General features: G+C 47.1%; 1 protein-coding gene across 6 annotated transcripts in view; it reads right to left on the bottom strand.

Moving 5' to 3' along the window:
* CSMD2 (CUB and Sushi multiple domains 2) overlaps nt 1-18595 on the bottom strand; it is a 671005-nt gene that overhangs the window by 97369 nt on the left and 555041 nt on the right. For all 6 annotated transcript variants that reach the window (XM_060308114.1, XM_030870139.2, XM_060308126.1 and 3 more), the window contains 4 exons: nt 17867-18076; nt 11573-11761; nt 7760-7937; nt 6595-6740 (listed from right to left, as the gene is read on the bottom strand). In XM_060308114.1, the coding sequence (XP_060164097.1) occupies nt 6595-6740; nt 7760-7937; nt 11573-11761; nt 17867-18076 (723 nt within the window). The remainder of the gene's footprint in view (nt 1-6594; nt 6741-7759; nt 7938-11572; nt 11762-17866; nt 18077-18595) is intronic.

Here is an 18595-nt window from a genome sequence, read left to right as displayed (position 1 = left end):
ATTTGAATCCAGGTCTGGCTGCTCTCAAATCCCATATTCTTTCCACTACTCAGCATCTAAATGCTGTGTGTGGCTTACATGGGGGACCAGCAAAGACAGCTTGTTTCTCTTCTGACCTTTGGCTAAACACTCTGGCTTCAGTGGATTTTCTAAATCAGAAGCCATCCGTCTGGGAAGAGACTGGCCTGTGTGGGGAGGGTGTTACCGAGGCAAAGTTCAGGGTGGGCTCATAACTTGGCTTTCTTTCATTATCTGGTACGTGGTTGAGTGCTGGATGTGTTAGCTGCTGTTTCCGCTGCTGTTGCTGTTATTATTTCCCAAGTCACTTCAACCCTTGCTATGTTTTTTGAAGTAGCATTTTTTAAAAAATTTACAAATGTAACACATTATCATTAAAGAAAACCTGAGATTTTCTATGAGAAGAGTAAGAGGAAAATTAAACTCATCCATTGCCTTCTCAGAGATAACCACTGTTAACCCTTTACTGTAAATTCTTAGGGTGTATATTTTCTGCACATAGATTTTTCTTTTACAAAATTTCCACCATGTGACATACTTTGTGTTGGTCCTTGTGCACTTACTATTATATTGCAAGAATTTTCCCATGTCATCACATTCCTTCAAAAGTATGATTGAAATGACTTCATAGGATTTAATCATATAATCTACTAAAATTTATTTAACAGATACTCTATTGTTAACCATTTAGATTTCCAAAGTTTTGCAATTTAAAATGAAACTGTGATGAACATCCTTCTATATATGCATCTTTTATGAAGTTTTTTCTTTTTATAAAACTAGGAATGATTAGAGTGTATGACTTTTTTTTTTTTTTGCGGTACGCGGGCCTCTCACTGTTGTGGCCTCTCCCATTGCGGAGCACAGACTCCGGACGCGCAGGCTCAGCGGCCATGGCTCACTGGCCCAGCGGCTCCACGGTACGTGGGATCCTCCCGGACCGGGGCACGAACCCGTGTCCCCTGCATCGGCAGGTGGACTCTCAACCACTGCGCCACCACGGAAGCCCGAGTGTATGACTTTTTTAAACTACAGGCATCTCTCACTGAACATCAATAATCCATTTGCTGGAAATCAGACATTCTGTGTCAAGATGCTACTAGGAGCCTACTTCCCATTACTTTAAATGGGGAAAAATTATAATGCATAACCCAAGACCCAAAAAGTACTGAAAACTACAAAATACCTATATATATGCAACAAACCACTATGCTAGAAGGTGAATACTTACAGCATCACTTCATGATCACCCAATGATTAGTACATTTGTAACAAAACAGCAGTTCTATGCATTGCATATTGCACCATGAACACTGCAGACTTTCCAGCTTGAGACAGAAACCTTAGGCAGAAACAAAGGCTAAATACGAAAGGCACGGCGAGAACGTGTTTGGGACAGCGCTGGGTGGTGGACGCTTCACAGTGAACATCATCACTCTGGGATAACCTCAGAGCCAGTGGCACCTGAAACACCTGTTCCAAATGTTCATGTGGCATTCTGACATTTTACCAATCGTATCTGGAATGTAACTTAAGACTCCTCCTGCATGTAGTTTTATTTAAAATGTCGTATTATGTTTTGAGGATTTAACTTTAATTTTTTCTACAGATGTGTCCACTGAAACACGTCATATTGAGTGACACATAGCTTTATGAAGCCCTCTTGGGGGAACCAGACAGGTTTAATCTTGATTTAACATAAACCAGGGAGGACCAGGCCTGTGTTTGATACATACTTCCATTTTTCTTTCTAGGAAATTTGCTCCAACAGATACTGTCCACAGAACGACAGTTTCTCCAACCCTGGGTGCTTTCATTCTTCTTTCATCTGATCCTTTTAATGATTATCTATTGGGGGTTTGCCCTGGGTCAGGCACTGTGTTAGGTGTGGATGATGCAAGAATAAAGAGACACAGTCCTTGCCTCACAGAACTTAGAGCCATCAGGGGAAACAGTCATCAATTTTAATCTTTGTCAACTTGATAGACAGCAAACAGAGTACCACTTCCTTTCTTTTATTGGCATTTGACAACCAGTTAGGCTAAATATTTTTTTCATATGTTACTAGACTCTTTGCATTTTTCTTTTCTTTTTTTTTTTAACATCTTTATTGGAGTATAATTGCTTTACGATGGTGTGTTAGTTTCTGCTTTATAAAAAAGTGAATCAGTTATACATATACATATGTTCCCATATCTCTTCCCTCTGTGTCTCCCTCCCTCTCACATTTTTCTTTTTAACTCTATTCATGTCCTTTGCCTCTATTTTTCCTATAAATTTGAAAAACTCTATGTACAATATATTTAAGATTGATCTTTGCCTATTATTCCCCAATTTATCATTTGCTCCCATCTATTTATGACACTCTTTTGACTTGTACAAGCATTAAATGTTTATTTAGCCAATTCTCAATGTTTTCCTTTATAGAGCTTAAAAAAGTTTGATTCCTTCCATTCTCAGCCTCGTGCTTACCTTTAAAACATACCTTCTAGAACCTTCTAGGACACACTTAACTTTCCCAGAAAAAAAATCAATAAAAGAAATCTCCACCTAAACACCGTGAGGACACTTTACAGTTTGTGGTTAGTAGTGTGATCGGGTGATTTCCCATTACATCTTTAAAATTAACTTTAAAAAAATTACAAATTTCTGCTCAATGCAGAAAGCTGGTGGAGTACTGAAAAGCAATAAAACAAAATTCCCCAAGTCCCACCACCTGGGCACAGCCATTGCTAGCATTTTGGTGTATGACTTTTGATATTTTACAGATAACTCCCCTCCCCTCCCCACCCCCAAACACACACTGCATCTACCATGTTATTGCTGCAGAACTCTAGGGCAGGGGGCCATTCAGGACTCCTGTTTCCTTTTGTCTCCATCTCCCTTGTTCCCCTGGGGGGTGAGGCACTGATACAGCTTTGACTCCATTATGTGTTAACATGCTAACTAGTGGGCAGGGCTCATTTGCTTAAGTCATCCAAGTTTTACCACTTGTCTCAATAAAGTCTTTAATAGCAAACGCATCCAGTTCAGAACCATACGTTGCATTTCGTTGTCATGTTTCTTAGTCTCCTTTAGTCTGCAACAGTTCTAAAGTCTTTCCTTGACCTTCCTGACTTTTACACTTTTGAAAATTATATGCAGTTAATTTCTAGTATGTAACACTGTATTACATACATTACCCTCAATTTAGGTTTGTCTGATTCCTCATGATTAGATTCAGGTTGTACATCTTTGATGGGACGATTACAGAAGTGATGCTGGGTCCTTCTCACTGCATCCTATCAGGTGGGGTATGATTTCCCCTTTTATTAATCTCTCAGCCAGATAGCTCTTATTTGGAGTCCATGTTACCTAGACTCTCACGCTGGAAGCAGATGCTTCCCAAAATTTCCTTCTATTTCCTAAACTATAAGTTTCCAAGGGCATTTTTCTCTGCAATTCTAATCCTATTTTGTCACTAAAAAAAAATACTGTAGAATATTGCCATAAGTCTCCTTAAGGTATTTTTCTTCTTTTTGGTTCTCATATGAAAGGAAATTTATTTAGGGCTAATGTTTGGCTATAAAAAGGCAAACATTCTTTCCCCCATCCCATTCCCAATCCCTGCTCTTTGCAAGTCGGCCTCCTTCTTTTTCTTCAGTTCTAGTCTCAAATACCAACTCTTAAGACACATTTTCCCCAATTATTCTACATGAAGTAGATCCTCTGCCTTTTCATTTGCTATCTTACTTGTTTCTTTCATAGCACATATTACAAGTTGCAAAGATTTTATTTGTCTACTTACTTGTTTGTTATCTCTTCTTGGGGGAAGAAAGCTGTATGGGGAGCAGGCAGTTCACAGAGCAGGAAGCAATAAAACATACTTATTCTTTAATGATAATGAATAGATAATGAAGATATGAAAGGATGCTAATCCTCATCTTCATCATAAAAGTGAAATGCTATCCACCAGGTTGGCAAAAATTTAAAAATCCAATAAAGCCCAGCGTTTGCAAGGATGTAGTGCAACAGAAGCTCTACCTCTGTTGCTAGGAAGAGTGTAAACTGTTATAACTACTTCGTGCGATCAGTTTGGCATTACCTAGTAAAACTGAATATGTGAATACTCACAACCTCACAATTCCACACAGGCATGTACCCTAGAGAAACTCTTGTCCACAAGAAGGAATGTACAGCAATGCTCAGATTGTTTGAAATAAAATAACTTGAATGCCTATTAAGAGTAGACTAGATAAATCACTATTTTCACTCAGTGGAATACTAGACGGCATTGAAAAATGAACTAAATCTAGTCACATGCATCTGCATGAATTTCAAAAGCTTAATTTTGAGTGAAAAAAGCAGGTCACAGAAGAACACTTATTGAACAATTCTATTCACATAACAGAAGTAACATGTGAAATGAAACAGTATATATTTTGGGGGACATACACTTATGAGGTAAAATTATAATGTAAAGCAATGAATGGTCAACAGAAAATTCAGGACCGTGGTTAACTCTGGGGGTCGGGCAGGGGGAACGTGTTGGGGGCGGTGCACAGGGGCTTCAAAGGCACTGGTGTTCCTTTTCTTAGGCTCAGCGATGGGTGTTCATCTTATTCTTCTTTAAACGGCACATGTACGTTACCCACAATTTTTACACATTGCTATATTCCACAATTTATCAAAAGCCCTATGAGTGGGTGGAAGGGGCCTTCATGCTCACTCGGCCCCTTGCAAAGAGCCTGTCCCACCCAAGACCGTTGGCCTGGGTCTAGCAGTAGATCCTCTCGCCCAGGCCCATGTCTGCTCTCTGGTCAATGAGGCCTTGGACCATGGTCTGAGCAAGCACCTAAGGGTCTCATGTCTCATCTGAGGGCATCAGGGGCACAGTGGCCAGGACACACACAGAAGCAAGTGCTCTCCTGGGCAGACTTACTCAGGAGAACTCGGGAACAAGGATGCCCCAGGGCAGGGCTGGGCCTCCTTCACCTGGTCCTGGCGCAGGTGAATGCTGAAGAGCAGGGACCAGAGACCTGGCCTAGGACTGAGGTGATTTCCTATGGATTCTGTTAATCTCTAAATATAATAATAATGATGATCATGATAGTGATGATTATTAACACTGCCATTTATTGAGTACCTTTTATACTCTGTGCCTAGAGCTAGGCATTCCCATGCATGATTTCATTTAACTCTGTGAGGTTAGGTACTGATATGATTCCCATTTTGTGGATAATGAAATCGAGCCTCAGAAAGGTAAACGACAGACCCACAGTCACACAGCTAATATGTGGCAGAGATTTGAACCCAGGTCTGTGTGACTCTGGAGTCCACACTCTATCACTCTATGGGCAAGTCACATGGAGTCAGAATGACATAGCCTTCAAGACCTGGGTCCCATTAATGGGGTGTGCCCGACAAGAGGGGTGTGGGTACCAAGGCAGATTGAGATGGTGGGTTTCTCATCTCCATATCATGCTCACCTGGGCCCAAGCTCCTTGGGGACAGCGGCTGGAGCCGCCGATGCTCTCAGCAATGTTGTTTCTGTCTTTCTGTCTCGATATCACTAACTCTCCCATGGACTTAAGGCTGAATGCTTTCATATTTCTATAAATGCACGTGTGAGGCAGAAACACCCTGCGGTCCCACTGGAGCAGTCAGTACAGAGCTACAAGGACTGGGTTCTCCTCCCAATTATAGACATGCAATTTTGGGCAGGCTCTCCTGCCTTCCTTGGCCCTCATTTCCTCATCTGTAAATTGGGGGTAATAATAGCTGCTTCACTACCTCACAGAATTCTTAGAGGTCACAAACTCCAAGCCCCTCATTCCGCAGGTGAAGAAACTGAGCTCTCAAGCTGGGGAGAGACCTACACAAGGTCAGACATTGACTTGAGGTGGAGCCAGGAATAAAGTCAAGCCTTCCTGATTTCCAGTCCAAATAGATGCAATGTTCTGCAAATTGTAAACAAGGGAGGTTATTTCATGGCTGGGCACAAGCCCACGGAGAACCTTTTATAAGTTTTTCTATGCTGTGTCCACTATAACAAAAATGAGGAAATACCTGGGTCCATAACCTTGGACTTTTAGAAGAAAGTAGGCTGTCGATAAGGACAGATGCATCCTGAATTGATCATGCTCCTCTATTTGAATTCTCCCTGATTTTGTCTGGGCACAGTAGTTCCTGTGGAGTCGACAGAGGCCCTGGATTCCTTTGGAGTGGACAACCCTCTAGAATGTGCTGAGGGGCAGGGTGGGGCACAGGTAAAGGGATAACCCAGCCAGGGAGCTGGTGTGAACGACGGATAAGAAAGAAGCCTCACCCTGCTGCCTCTGAACTTGAACTTGGTGCCAAGCATCAGCGTCACGGGCCTCTCCTCCCTACTAGTGTGGAGGGGAAGGAAGAGAGCTCCGGTGCTGAGAGCTCTCACATACCCTACACAATGAACTCTCATAACCCTGAGGAGACCGAGGCAGAGAAGCTATGTTACTCTTCCAAGTCCCACAGCTGGCAAATGCGGGAGCCAGGAGTCAAGCCCAGCACTTGAGAGTCTGCACCCCCCGCCCCCCCCCGACAGGCTTCCATACTGACCGGAGAAAGCTATGGCGAAGATCCCACCCGCAGCTGCATCACGGTGGAACTTGAGCAGGACCTGGTTGGATGAGCTGTGTATTGTCTTCTTGGCCAAGCTGTGGCTGAAGGTTCCGAGCTGTGGGGCTGTCTGCTGCGGCCCATCCCTGCAACAGGAAAGAAGGTCCTGCATGTCACGGGTCACCATGCCTACCTGTTCCACCTGGTGTGTCAGAGGCCTTCAGTGAGCAAAGAGACATCCCTGTGTTGCCTTCTCTGGAACCTTATCCAGTCCCTCCCATTTGTTCTTAGCTGTTGTCTGGAAACTAAATGAGAAATCAATCCAGGGCAGTCAGGTGACAGTTATCCAGCCCTGGAAATTTTGAGAAGAAATCCCACTATCTTCTGCTGATTCCCAGAACCTCCAAACAAAGAAATTTTTAAATTATATCTTTGTTCAAAGATTCAGTGGTTTGGAAAAAAAGCTGTCTAGGAAACTGCACTTATCAACTAATAATTCACATTCCCATTTTAAAATTACTCAAGATATGCTAACTACATAACTCAGAGCTGAGCTGTCCAGTTTGGTAACCGCTAGGCTACATGGGACTATTTACTTTTAAGTTATTTAAACTTTAATAAAGTTTAAAAATCAGCTCCTCAGTCACTCTAGTCACATTCAAGTGCTCAATGGCTACATGTAGAGTGGCTGCCATATTGGACCTCACAGATATGGACTATTTCTCTCACTGTGGACAGTTCTGTGGTCAGCACTGGCTCAGCATGACGTGACCAGTGGGATTTCACAAAATTCCACTCCAAAGCTCTTTCACTAGTTCAGGTAGCTTATCTTAGGTAAATGTAGAATTTTGGTTTGGGCTCTGGAAATACTGAGAAAAGTCAGCTCATCTACGCCCTTTCCCATTCCCACACCCGTTAGTACTTTGACCCCCAGCAGGACTCCAGGTTGGGAACCACTGTCTTGCCATTCCTTTCCCTCCAAGGAGTCAAAAAGGCTAATTGAAGCTGAGTCCTCATTCCACTATGTTTATTTGAGACCCAAGAGGCTGACAGCCATTTAAAACCATTCTGCTCGTGGTATTCTGGACAAATAGATGGGTGACCCAGTTTACAGCCCAGTTAGTGTCCTTTTCTCATCGGCTGCTGACATGGCAGCTGGTCCTACCAGACGGTGATGAAGTCTCCAGAGGGCTCCGTCTGTAGTAGGCTGATGTTGAGGCGGATGCCGTGACCAATGGGTACGGTGATCAGCCAGACACAGTCCTGGGAGCTGGAGTAGGGACTGGGAAAGCCCGGGGAGTACACAGTGCCATTGAAAGAGGTGACGTTCCCGCCACAGGGCACTGCCAGGGAGAGGATACAAACACAGATGAGTGCTGGAGATCACCTCCCCCCTGAGAATTCAGATGACTTCCTGATGCAGTCCCAGCCCCCAGCACGAACCATCCTGCTCCATGAGGCTGGGCGGGATGGGGAGAGGAGATGGGGCTGAGGGAGGGCCAGGCCTGGCGTTCCCTGCTGTTCCCAACACACCACAGCTCTAGTGGCCCTCCATCTTCAGTGCAGGTCCTCTGTGGGCCTGCCTCAGCCCCTGGCCCCCCTCTTTCTCTTTCTTGTGGAAGAGACCTGTCCAGAAGGAAGGACACACCAAAGCTACCCCCTCTCCTTTCCTAGGAATACTAGCATCAGGGCTTCAGTACTGTTGCTGGGAAGAGGTAAGAAATTATGATAGTATCTCTTTCTTTCTCTTTTTATTCTGAGATTCTTGGAGTCGGACTTTTGGTCTTGACTTAAGAGCTGTGGATTCTTGTGGTGAGGCTATGGTTGGGTTCAAATTATGGCTAAACCATTAATTGACTAGATAATTGACTAGGTAAGTGTAGCCTCTCTTTCTTCACCTAGAAAATGGGACTAAGACTTCGCTCCTCATAGGATCGTGGTGGCAATCAGATGAACTGCTCCGTGTAAAATGCTCAGCCAGTGCTAGTTCACGGAGGGGGCATCTGCTACACAGACACGATCCTCTCTCCCTATCTTCCTGTCTCCCCAGAGCACACTTACACTTAAACTCGCTCTGATCTAGGCTTTAGGCAGGGGTATAAAGAGTCCTGGAAGTCTCCATGGTATTTGGATTTAATCACCATGGAGGAGAATAAAAAGAGGTTCTGGGCAAAAAAAAAAAAAACCCCAAAACAAAAAAAAACCCTGGTCCAGAATAATAAGTGTATTGGTTGGCATGGGTCATCACACAGAGATATGGATGGGGCCGGACCAGGCTGAGAAGAAAGAGTCCCAATGCCTCCAAGCGGCGGCCAGGGTTCCTGCGAATGTGAACGCATCCTGAAGCTGGTGCACATGGGCATGCCATCCCTCCTCCGTGTACTGAACCTCCATCCGGTGCCAGGCATGGCCAGGGGAGGCAAAGGACAGCAAGGATACCATGGCACGTGATTCTGATCTGTGAGTGTGTCCCAGGGGACTGTGAGTGCCCTGGGACACAGCTAAGCGTACCGGCATCTCCAGCCCAGGGTGGAGCACGCCATCAACATGGAATGCCACAGAACATTTAGGGGGGGCCCTCATCTGGTCCTGTGAGGGGGTGAGGGAGTCCTGGCAGAATTCACATTTAGACTCAGACCTGAGGGATGATAAGGGCCAAACAGGTAAGGCAGGAGAGAAGAGCAATGTTCTATAAGGAGGGACCAGCATGTGCTCAGAACCAGGGGCCAGAGAGGACGGCACATGGTGAAATGGAAAGTATTTCAGCTGAGCTGCAGCGTAAAGTCTGAGAGAGTGGAGAACAGGGGGAGGTAAGTGGGGACCAGGCCCTGAGGCACACCGTGTGCTACCCCAAGGGGGTTGGACGTTACCCCAAGGGAGATGGGGACGCCTTACTAGCTTCTGAGCAGGGCAGTGTCTGGAGTACATGAATGGTTTCAAAGGCTCACCCTCACTACACTGTGAAAGGTGGATTGAGGAACACAGACTGAAGGCTGGGCGCCCAGTGACGAGCCTCATCTAAGTGGCCTGGATTAAGGTGGAGGCAGCACACAGCGAGAAGTGGATGCATTTGAAGGGCAATTAGGATGTAGAATTAGCAAGACTTGGTGACTAGGTCAGATAAGGGAGAGGGAGCCTGCCCAAATTGAAGGCTGAATAACCAGGGGACTAGAGGCACCCTTCACTAGGTGAGGATCTCAATGTAAAGGCAGAAAGACGATGACTTCCATTTTGAACACGCTGGGATTTAGATGCCTCTGGATAGGAGAAGATATTCAGTAAGGAGTTGGATGTACAGGTGAAGAACTCAGGAAAGAGACAAAGGTTGCAGATACAGATGGCATTTAGAGATGTGAGGGAAAGAAGACAGTCTGGGAAAAAAATTCAAAGGACAGCAACACTTAAGGGACAAAGAAATAGATGAGCAAAAAAGTTGGCACAGGCAGAAAGGTAATTGGAAAAGCAAGAGAAGATGGCGTCTAAGAAGCTAAGGGAAGAGGGCTTCCTTGGTGGTGCAGTGATTAAGAATCCGCCTGCCAATGCAGGGGACACGGGTTTGAGCCCTGGTCCGGGAAGATCCCACATGCCGCGGAGCAACTAAGTCCGTGCGCTACAACTGCTGAGCCTGCGCTCTAGAGCCCGCATGCCACAACTACTGAAGCCCACGCACCTAGAGCCCATGCTCCACAACAAGAGAAGCCACCCTAATGAGAAGCCCATGCACCGCAACGAAGAGTAGCCCCCACTCACCGCAACTAGAGAAAGCCTGTGCGCAGCAATGAAGACCCAATGCAGCCAAAACCAAACAAACAAATAAATAAAAAGCTAAGGGAAGAACTTTCTTAGGAGGGAGAAGGGATTGTGGCTCAAGATGTCTGATGGAGGAAGCACTGCTCATTCCTCTCTCCTGTGATGCCATATAAAGGAGTAAAAAGGGAACAAAAGTCCACAATGAAGCTTGTCATATAGCAGGTGACCAGCCAACAATTCCAGAATGATGGACTGGTTATACACAAGGATGGTTCTGAAAATCTGAAAAACGAACTGGAAGTTGAATAGTTTTAGAGATTATGATCTTATATTCCAACACCAGAACAGCTCAGTTGTGCAAACAAGGTCTCTTTATCTATGGAGAGTTAATACTTCCAGCTCATCGTTTCTGGGCCAGTTACTGCGCTGGGAGCTTTACATGAGCCATCTTGCAACCCTCACAGCTCTTACGAAGCAGAGGTGAGAAGCTCCATTGTACTAAGGAAGAAACTGGAGGTCAGAGAGGTGAAGTGGTTCAGAGATGAAGCCCAGGGCGGTCTGATTCTGGAACTGGGGTGCTTTCCCCTGGACTATACTGTCCTCCTGCCATATTTTCCCCTTTCAAGACAAATCCCAGCTTCTCCTCCAGGAAAAGGAAGGAAAATGGAACTGAGGTGTGCAAACAGGGGTAGGGACAGCATGACCTCCTGGTCCTTCTCCATCCTGGTTCTGGTTAATGAAGACCCAGGAAAGTACCACCTCTAGCTCCCTGATATCATCAACTCAGATCTCTCTAGGCTCGTGTAGGAGAGGGAGAATAAGCTGGGAGGTGTGAAGAGAGGAACAAGAACTTCCTAGAAAGATGCTTTATTCTCTCCTCCCCTTAGGAAAGTGTCATGATTACCTCTCTCTACCCCTCAGCATATCAGTGTCTTCCCTTCTGACTGCGGACATCTAACCCACGAGGTTGGCTATTCCCAAGGGCTGAGTATGTATTCCTTTGGCTGCGACCCACATCTCTTCCAGGTCCTCCCTAGGGCTGGCCCAGAACTCTGTCCCAGGACCCTCTTCCTGGATAGGCTTGGTCTCATCTCTATGGAAACAGGATGGACAAAGTTTGCCAGGACCTCCCAGCATGGGTGATCCCACGGGGCGGGCACGTGGAGGCAGGGACTACTCTGGATCAGTGTCCCTAAAAAGAATCACCAGGGATGAGGGAGGGACATACCTTCACACCTGGGCAGCGGGTGGTCCCAGTTCCGGTTGGTGCCGTGTTGACATGTGAGGACAGGGTGGCCCATCAGTTGATACCCTGGGAGGCACTCGAAGGTCACCGACTGCCCAACATTGTAGCCAGCTCCCCGCACAATGCCATTCGCAAAGGGCTCGGGGTCTGGGCACTCTTGAAGTTCATAGGCTGGAAACGATCACGAGAGAAGGTTACTTTCTCCTCTCTGGGCATTTTCTCCCTGACCAGAATATAGGCGTACCAGGGAGTTAGCATAGTGGTGGAGAACCAAGACATGGACTCAGATGGGCCTTCCTCATTTTCTAGCTATTGGCTTTGGGCAAATGATTTAAGTTCTCTATGCCTTTGTTTTCTTATTTAGAAAATGGTTATTGTGAGAATCCAGTAGGATCAAATATACACAGCTCTTTGCACAGTCCCGGCACATGGTGAGAACGTAATCAATGCTATCTGTTATTATTGTTCCCATGGGAATAGGGGACCCAAGGAAGACAAGGCTAGATTGAACCATTCTTCTTCTTTTTTTTTTTTTTAACATCTTTACCGGAGTATAATGGCTTTACAATGTTGTGTTAGTTTCTGCAGTATAACAAAGTGAATCAGCTATCCGTATACATATATCCCCTCCCTCTTGTGTCTCCCTCCCACCCTCCCTATCCCACCCCTGTAGGTGGTCACAAAGCACCGAGTTGATCTCCCCGTGCGATGCAGCTGCTTCCTACTAGCTATCTATTTCACATTTGTGAACCATTATTCTTTGAGCACCTCACTGGGGCTCAGCATTGACCTCCGCTCTTTCCTGTTGCTGATCTCATTCAACCACCAAGGTCACAAACACGGGAAGTGGTCAGGTGAGGACATGAGTGGGGCCCTTCTAACTGAGAAATGAGAGCCCATCAGGAAGGAAGAAATGGGGTGGGAGGAAGCCAAACCTGCGGCAAAGGACAGAATAGCTGGGGTAAAAGTCCCTCTAAAGTACAAGGAAGTTGCTTCCCTGAGTATGAGTGTACCTGCCTCACACTCCTTAACGGGAGTGGCTGAGTCCTGGCCCACCAGGAGAAGTCGTTGAGGGATTTGCTGAGCACGTCACAGAGCAGAGCCTTCACTTAATTGGACGGTAACTGGGCCCACCAGACAGAAAGTCAGCCATGGGAGTAGAGGGAGCGTTCCAATAGTGGAAATTCTCAGGGGGAATAGCTGAGACCCAGTGAGTGCTCCATGCAGGCCGGTGCACTCACCACGTGCAATAACGACACGAATAACAGTCCTCATGAGAGTGCCATTACTGAAGTTCTCCCTCTGTGAGGGTGGCTATTATGTATTTCCTTTCAGGATCGTGCAGGGAGGTCTCTGTGGGAAGAACTGGGCAGGTTTCACTGGACATCATCAAGTAGTTGGCTGTGTTGAAAAATCGAGCAGTTCTAGAGAGAGTGGGTGGGCTGGTCAGCCAAAGGGAATGTGGCTCTGTTAGCAGCAGAGGGTTTAGACGACCTGGCAAATAAAGTCTTAGTAGAAGTAGGGAGCCTGTAGCTCAGGGAGGTGACTGAATGAATGAATTGGGCTTGTTTTTTTTTTTTTTTTTTGGTAAAATATTTAATTAATTAATTTATTTATTTATGGCTGCGTTGGGTCTTCATTGCTGTGTGCAGGCTTTCTCTAGCTGAGGCGAATGCGGGCTACTCTTCGTTGCAGTGAGCGGGCTTCTCATTGCGGTGGCTTCTCTTGTTGCGGAGCACGGGGTTCTAGGCACATGGGCTTCAGTAGTTGCGGCACGTGGGCTCAGTAGTTGTGGCTCGTGGGCTCTAGAGCACAGGCTCAGTAGTTGTGGTGCACGAGCTTAGTTGCTCCGTGGCATGTGGGATCTTCCTGGACCAGGGCTCAAACCCATGTCCCCTGCATTGGCAGGCGGATTCTTAACCACTGCGCCACCAGGGAAGTCCGAGCTGGGCTTTTAAAGAGAAGCCTCGGTGGGAACAGGGAGACCCAATGATGGGGAGGAGACTGAAGACCGAGGCCTCATGAGAAACCAGAAGCAGCCTGGAGGAGAGAAGCTGGGTCTTTCTTACAGGAATTGTCTCCAGTGGAAGGAGCTGGGCTTTTCACAAAGAGAGACCCTGAAGTGAGGGTACCAGGACTGCTTTCACAGGGAGAGAAGTCTCAGAGCCCGTTCCACCAGAGGAAGCTTCAAAGGGAGAGGTTGATGAACTAGAGACTGTCATACAGAGTGAAGTAAGTCAGAAAGAGAAAAACAAATAGCGTATAATATTGCTTATATATGAAATCTAGAAAAGTGATACAGATGAACTTATTTGCAAAGCAGAAATAGAGACACAGATGCAGAGAACAAATGTATTGATACCAAGGGGGGGAAAGGGGGAGTGGGATGAATTGGGAGATTGGTATTGACATAGACACACTATATAAAATGGATAACTAATGAGAACCTACTGTATAGCACAGGGACCTCTACTCAATGCTCTGTGGTGACCTAAATGGGAAGGAAATCCAAAAAAGAGGGGATATATATATATATATATATATATATATATATATATAGCTGATTCACTTTGCTGTACAGTAGAAAGTAACACAACACACTGTAAAGCAACTATACTCCAATAAAAATTAATTAAAAAATGAAAAAAAAAGGGAGAGGTTGGGCCTAGAGGGCAGACGTGACCCCTAAGAGGTGGACTCATTAACTTTCCCAGGAAAGGGCTCCTTAGGGAGACTAGTAGTAGATGCTCCAGCAGGAACAGATACAATTCCAAACAAAGCACCATATTAAAAACACTAACAATGATGATGTCTAACATTCTGGAACAATGTCATCATTTTGCTAAGTTCTTGTGTTTTTACAATCTCCTGAGAAATTTTAGTGGAATAAGTTAAGCCTGTCAGACTAGGAGACCTGGGTAGGAGTAGCTTACGCTGTTACTGAAAACTTTATGGGAATATTTACCTGAAGAAGGGAAAGGAGAACCCCAGCCGAGGATGTTCAGAGTGTCTAACAGGAGGGATTCTGAGGAAAAGTAAGGATTTGGATTTCTTCCAAAGAAAGTCAAGGGACCACAGAGAGCTAGGCCTGCTCTATAGAAATGGCGGCTGTGGTGACAGGTGGCTCTTTCATGAAGCAGGTCTTTTCATAAAGGAAAAACCTGGGGTGAGTGGTCAGGCTAAAGAATGTGGGTCTATGGGGCAGGGAGGATTATTTGGGCCTGACACATTGGGAGGCCTTGGTGGGAGCGCCTGGGCTCCGCAGGGGCCGTCAGGACTGGGGCAGTGGGCAGGTGCTGAGGAAAGAGCTGGGCCTGTGACCCAAGGGAAACCTCAAGGGGATCATCCAGGCAAGTGCTGGGGTACAATGTGAGTGAGGGGAGCTGGGCTACCACAGAGTGGAAACCCCAGTGGACATCGCTGGGCCTCTCACACAGTTGGGCCAACTCAGGTGAAGGTGCTGGTCCTCTGAAGGCAAACTTACCACCCCTCCTCCCTGCTTCCACCCCTGCCCCCCGCCACACACACAGCGAGCATCCTCAAGAAACCGGCTTCCTCTCAACATGTGGAGCCTCGGTGTGTGTGGCGCTAACCCAGAGTGCTGGCCTGTGTCTGGAAGCCTTAGTGCAGGGCCCGTGTGCAGAGGAGCCTCAGGTGAAGCTCCTCAGAGGTGAGGGCTTGGTGAGCATGGGAGGGCCTGAGACCAGGGCTCTGTGGGGATAGTTAGGTCTCTTCTACAGGGAGGGAGTCTGCAGGACTCAGAGGGCAGCTTTGACAAGGACAAAGCGGACTTAACACGTGGGGAATGCAGCGTGAGTGTCTAGTCCCACCACGCAAGCTTGGCGGGCAGGGCTGTGCCCGTCACAGGGGTGAAGGCACAGGGCACGGGTGGGCCCCAGAGCGGCTGTCCCTGTCACAATGGTGGCGTAATCAGACCTTGCATTTATCCAAGAGGAGGAGCCTCAGGGAGAGCCCTTGGGCCTGAAAGAGGATGTTACAAGTTGAATTGTGTCCTCCGCAAATTCACATGTTGAAGTCCTAACCCACCCCTGTGTCTCAGAACGTGACCTTATTTGGAAACAGCGTCTTCGTCTGCCTTTACCTAAATTAAAATGAGCCCGTTAGGGTGGGCTCTATTCCAATATGACTGGTGTCCTTATAAAAAGGGGAAATTTGGAGGCAGACAGACAGGGAAAACAACATGTGAAGATGAAGCCAGAGACGGGGGTGATGCTTCCACAAGCCAAGGAATGCCAGATGGCCAGCAACCCACTAGGAGCCAGGAGAGAGGCATGGAGTATATTCCTCCTCACAGCTCCCAGAAGGAACCAGCCCTGTCCACACCTTGATCTTGAGACTTCCAGGCTCCAAGACTGTGAGAGATTAACTCTGTTGTTTAAGCCACCCAGTCTGCGGTACTTTGATAGAGCAGCCCTAGGAGACTAATAACTAGGAAGCCTGAGAGAGGCACGCGTCTGTCCCAGAGAGGCACCCTGACCTTGTATTTGGGCCTGAGTCTCTCCTGGGACAGCCTGTGGCCGCGGGACGCATCATGACCCACTGGGCAGGGCTCACTGCCCACCGAGGCTGTGTACACTTCAGAGGCACAGGCTCCTTTAGTTAGGGTTGGCCTCTGCGATGCGCCCACATACAGCCCCTCTGGGTGGGCAGCTGCGTTACCACCGACGAAGTGGCACTTTCTGGGAAAGAGGCTCGGCTTCTCGCTGCTGCTGCCTTGGTATGAGGGTCCCAGCTCCTCCTCCTGAGGCTTCCCAGGTGGTAACAACCCTGACCATACTCAGGGACGGTCCCCAGAGGGGGCAGCGCCCATATAACTGGCCCAACGGTGGGGTACCCTTTAAGGCTTTCCCTCAGTGACAAGCCCAAATCCTTGGTCAGTATTCACCTCCGACAAGGGATAAAAAAGCCAAATGTCAGAACGGTATGTATATAGAAATTCTATATTACCATAGAAAACACAACCAAAAAAATCGTGACGTATTACATATTCTTCACAAGAAACATGTAACTAGGTGTGGGAAAAGATCTGGAAAGATCTCATCAAAACAATAGTGGTTATTTCTGGGGAATAATTCTGGGTTTGGAGGCTGTAGACAAAGAAAGCTCGGCCTTACCTGTAATGTTTTAATTTCTTAATTCCTCCCTCCCTCCCCTCCTTTCCCTCCTTCCCTCCCTCCTTCTTTCCTTTCCTCTTTCTCCCTCCCCCTTTCTTTTTTAACACGGTAGGTGTGTTTATAGACTGTCTGTGTAATTAAAAACTAACTTAAAAAAAGCAGATTGCAAAACAGTATCTATAGTGATCCAATTTTGGTTAAAAATATAGTTACATCAGTATATGTACAGAAAAAATGGGAAAAGCAAACTGTTACAAGTTGATATCTCTGCATAAGGCAGGGTTATGGGAGAATTCTGACTTTCTGTGATGCGCTCACAAAAACTTCTGTGATGTTTTAATTTTTTGACAAGCATGTACTAGCCTTGGAAAAAAGTCTAAACACATGAAAAAAAATTCAGTGGAAGAATCTGGGAAAAGAGGTTAGAACAAATGGTTCAGTCAGTCACACTCGGAAAGCCCCCGAGGGAGACGTGGGGTCCGATCAGGGCCCGTGTACCGCTGCACAGGTGGGCACAGCTGCACGGCACAGGTAACAGCTCCTCCACAGGGGAAGCCTGAGCTGGAGTGGATGGAGCTTTTCCAGGAGGAGAGGGCCGGTCACAGGACTCCAGCTCAGGATGGGGGAGCTGCGGTGAGCGTGGTCCGGCCTCACACAGGGAAACCCTCAGCGGGAGTAAACGCACCTGTCTCATCCTTAAGGCTCAGTGGGCCCTTCTGGGCTTGTTACAAGAATTGTTACTGGAATCCTCCATCACGTCAGAGGAGGAGCTTTGCCGAGCATAACGGACACACAGGGGAGGACCCAGAGGAGGAAGCGAGCCTCTCAAGGCCAAGGGGCAGTGGCTGGTTGGACACTCGGGGATGCCTGAGAGGGACTGATGGGTCACTTGCTCAGGGGAAGCTGCTGGCTGTTGGGTGGGGATGGGGATGGAGCCTGAGAAGGCGCTTTGGGGCTGCCGCCCTGGGAAGCGCTTGTCAAAGGGGTTCAACAGCCTCTGTGGGCCAGAGAGACATGTCCCGGTGGTCGGGCCTGCCCCCCACCTCCCCGCCCTTCCTGGGTTCCCTCCTCCCCTAGGCAGAAGGCTGGGAAGACGGGTGGTTGTAAGAGGTGGGGATGGACGGGCCTTCCCTCTCCTCACCCTGATACTCCAGCTTGAACCCCGGCCGGTTCTGTGAGTGGTCGCTGTGGAAATACACAGTGGTCTCGTGGGATGTGGAGAGCAGGGCGCCGGGAAGCTCACTTCCACTGAATCTGCCCATCATGCGGCTGGTCTCATAGGGGCCATTCCGGATTTCTATGAAGTCATGGTTGGGCTCGGTGGAGAAGTTCAGGAACTGGATGTGAGCTCCTGGGAACAAGACAGGCAGACAGTGCCCAAAGCAATACAGTCCCGCACCCCATGTGCCGCCTCATGAAAGCATCACCAGCCAGAGCCCACGGGTCCCCTCTACGGACTGCCCACCCAGTTAGGGTCCCCAGACCACATGTGGGGAGTCACCAGTCCAGCCCAGTCTCTCGTCTTCAGGCAGGACTGAACTTAAAAGTATTTCTATTATTCATTCGAAATGAAAGGCAGCAGTCATTTCAGAGTGCCGTCTTGAGTCTGTTTTATTTTATGGAAAACGACGTTCAGAGTTAACACCTGATTAAATTTAGGATTCATATGTGTAGTATCAGTATAAAGATAGCTTTGTTAAAATAAACTTTTTACTTAACAATACCACCACTTAAACATAACTACACCCAAACAAAAGACATGAACTTCAATACTGGTATTTTCCAGAGCACTTATGATGATTCAGAAATTAGAAGAATACATCGTCCTATTGGTTCTATTAAGATGCCAAGTGAAGTTTATACTTTGGGG

Source organism: Globicephala melas, chromosome 1 (genome assembly GCF_963455315.2).
Source record: "Globicephala melas chromosome 1, mGloMel1.2, whole genome shotgun sequence".
NCBI classification, from domain to species: Eukaryota; Metazoa; Chordata; class Mammalia; order Artiodactyla; family Delphinidae; genus Globicephala; species Globicephala melas.
The sequence above is the reverse complement of the archived record's forward strand: the minus strand, read 5'-3'. Positions and strand labels throughout refer to the sequence as shown.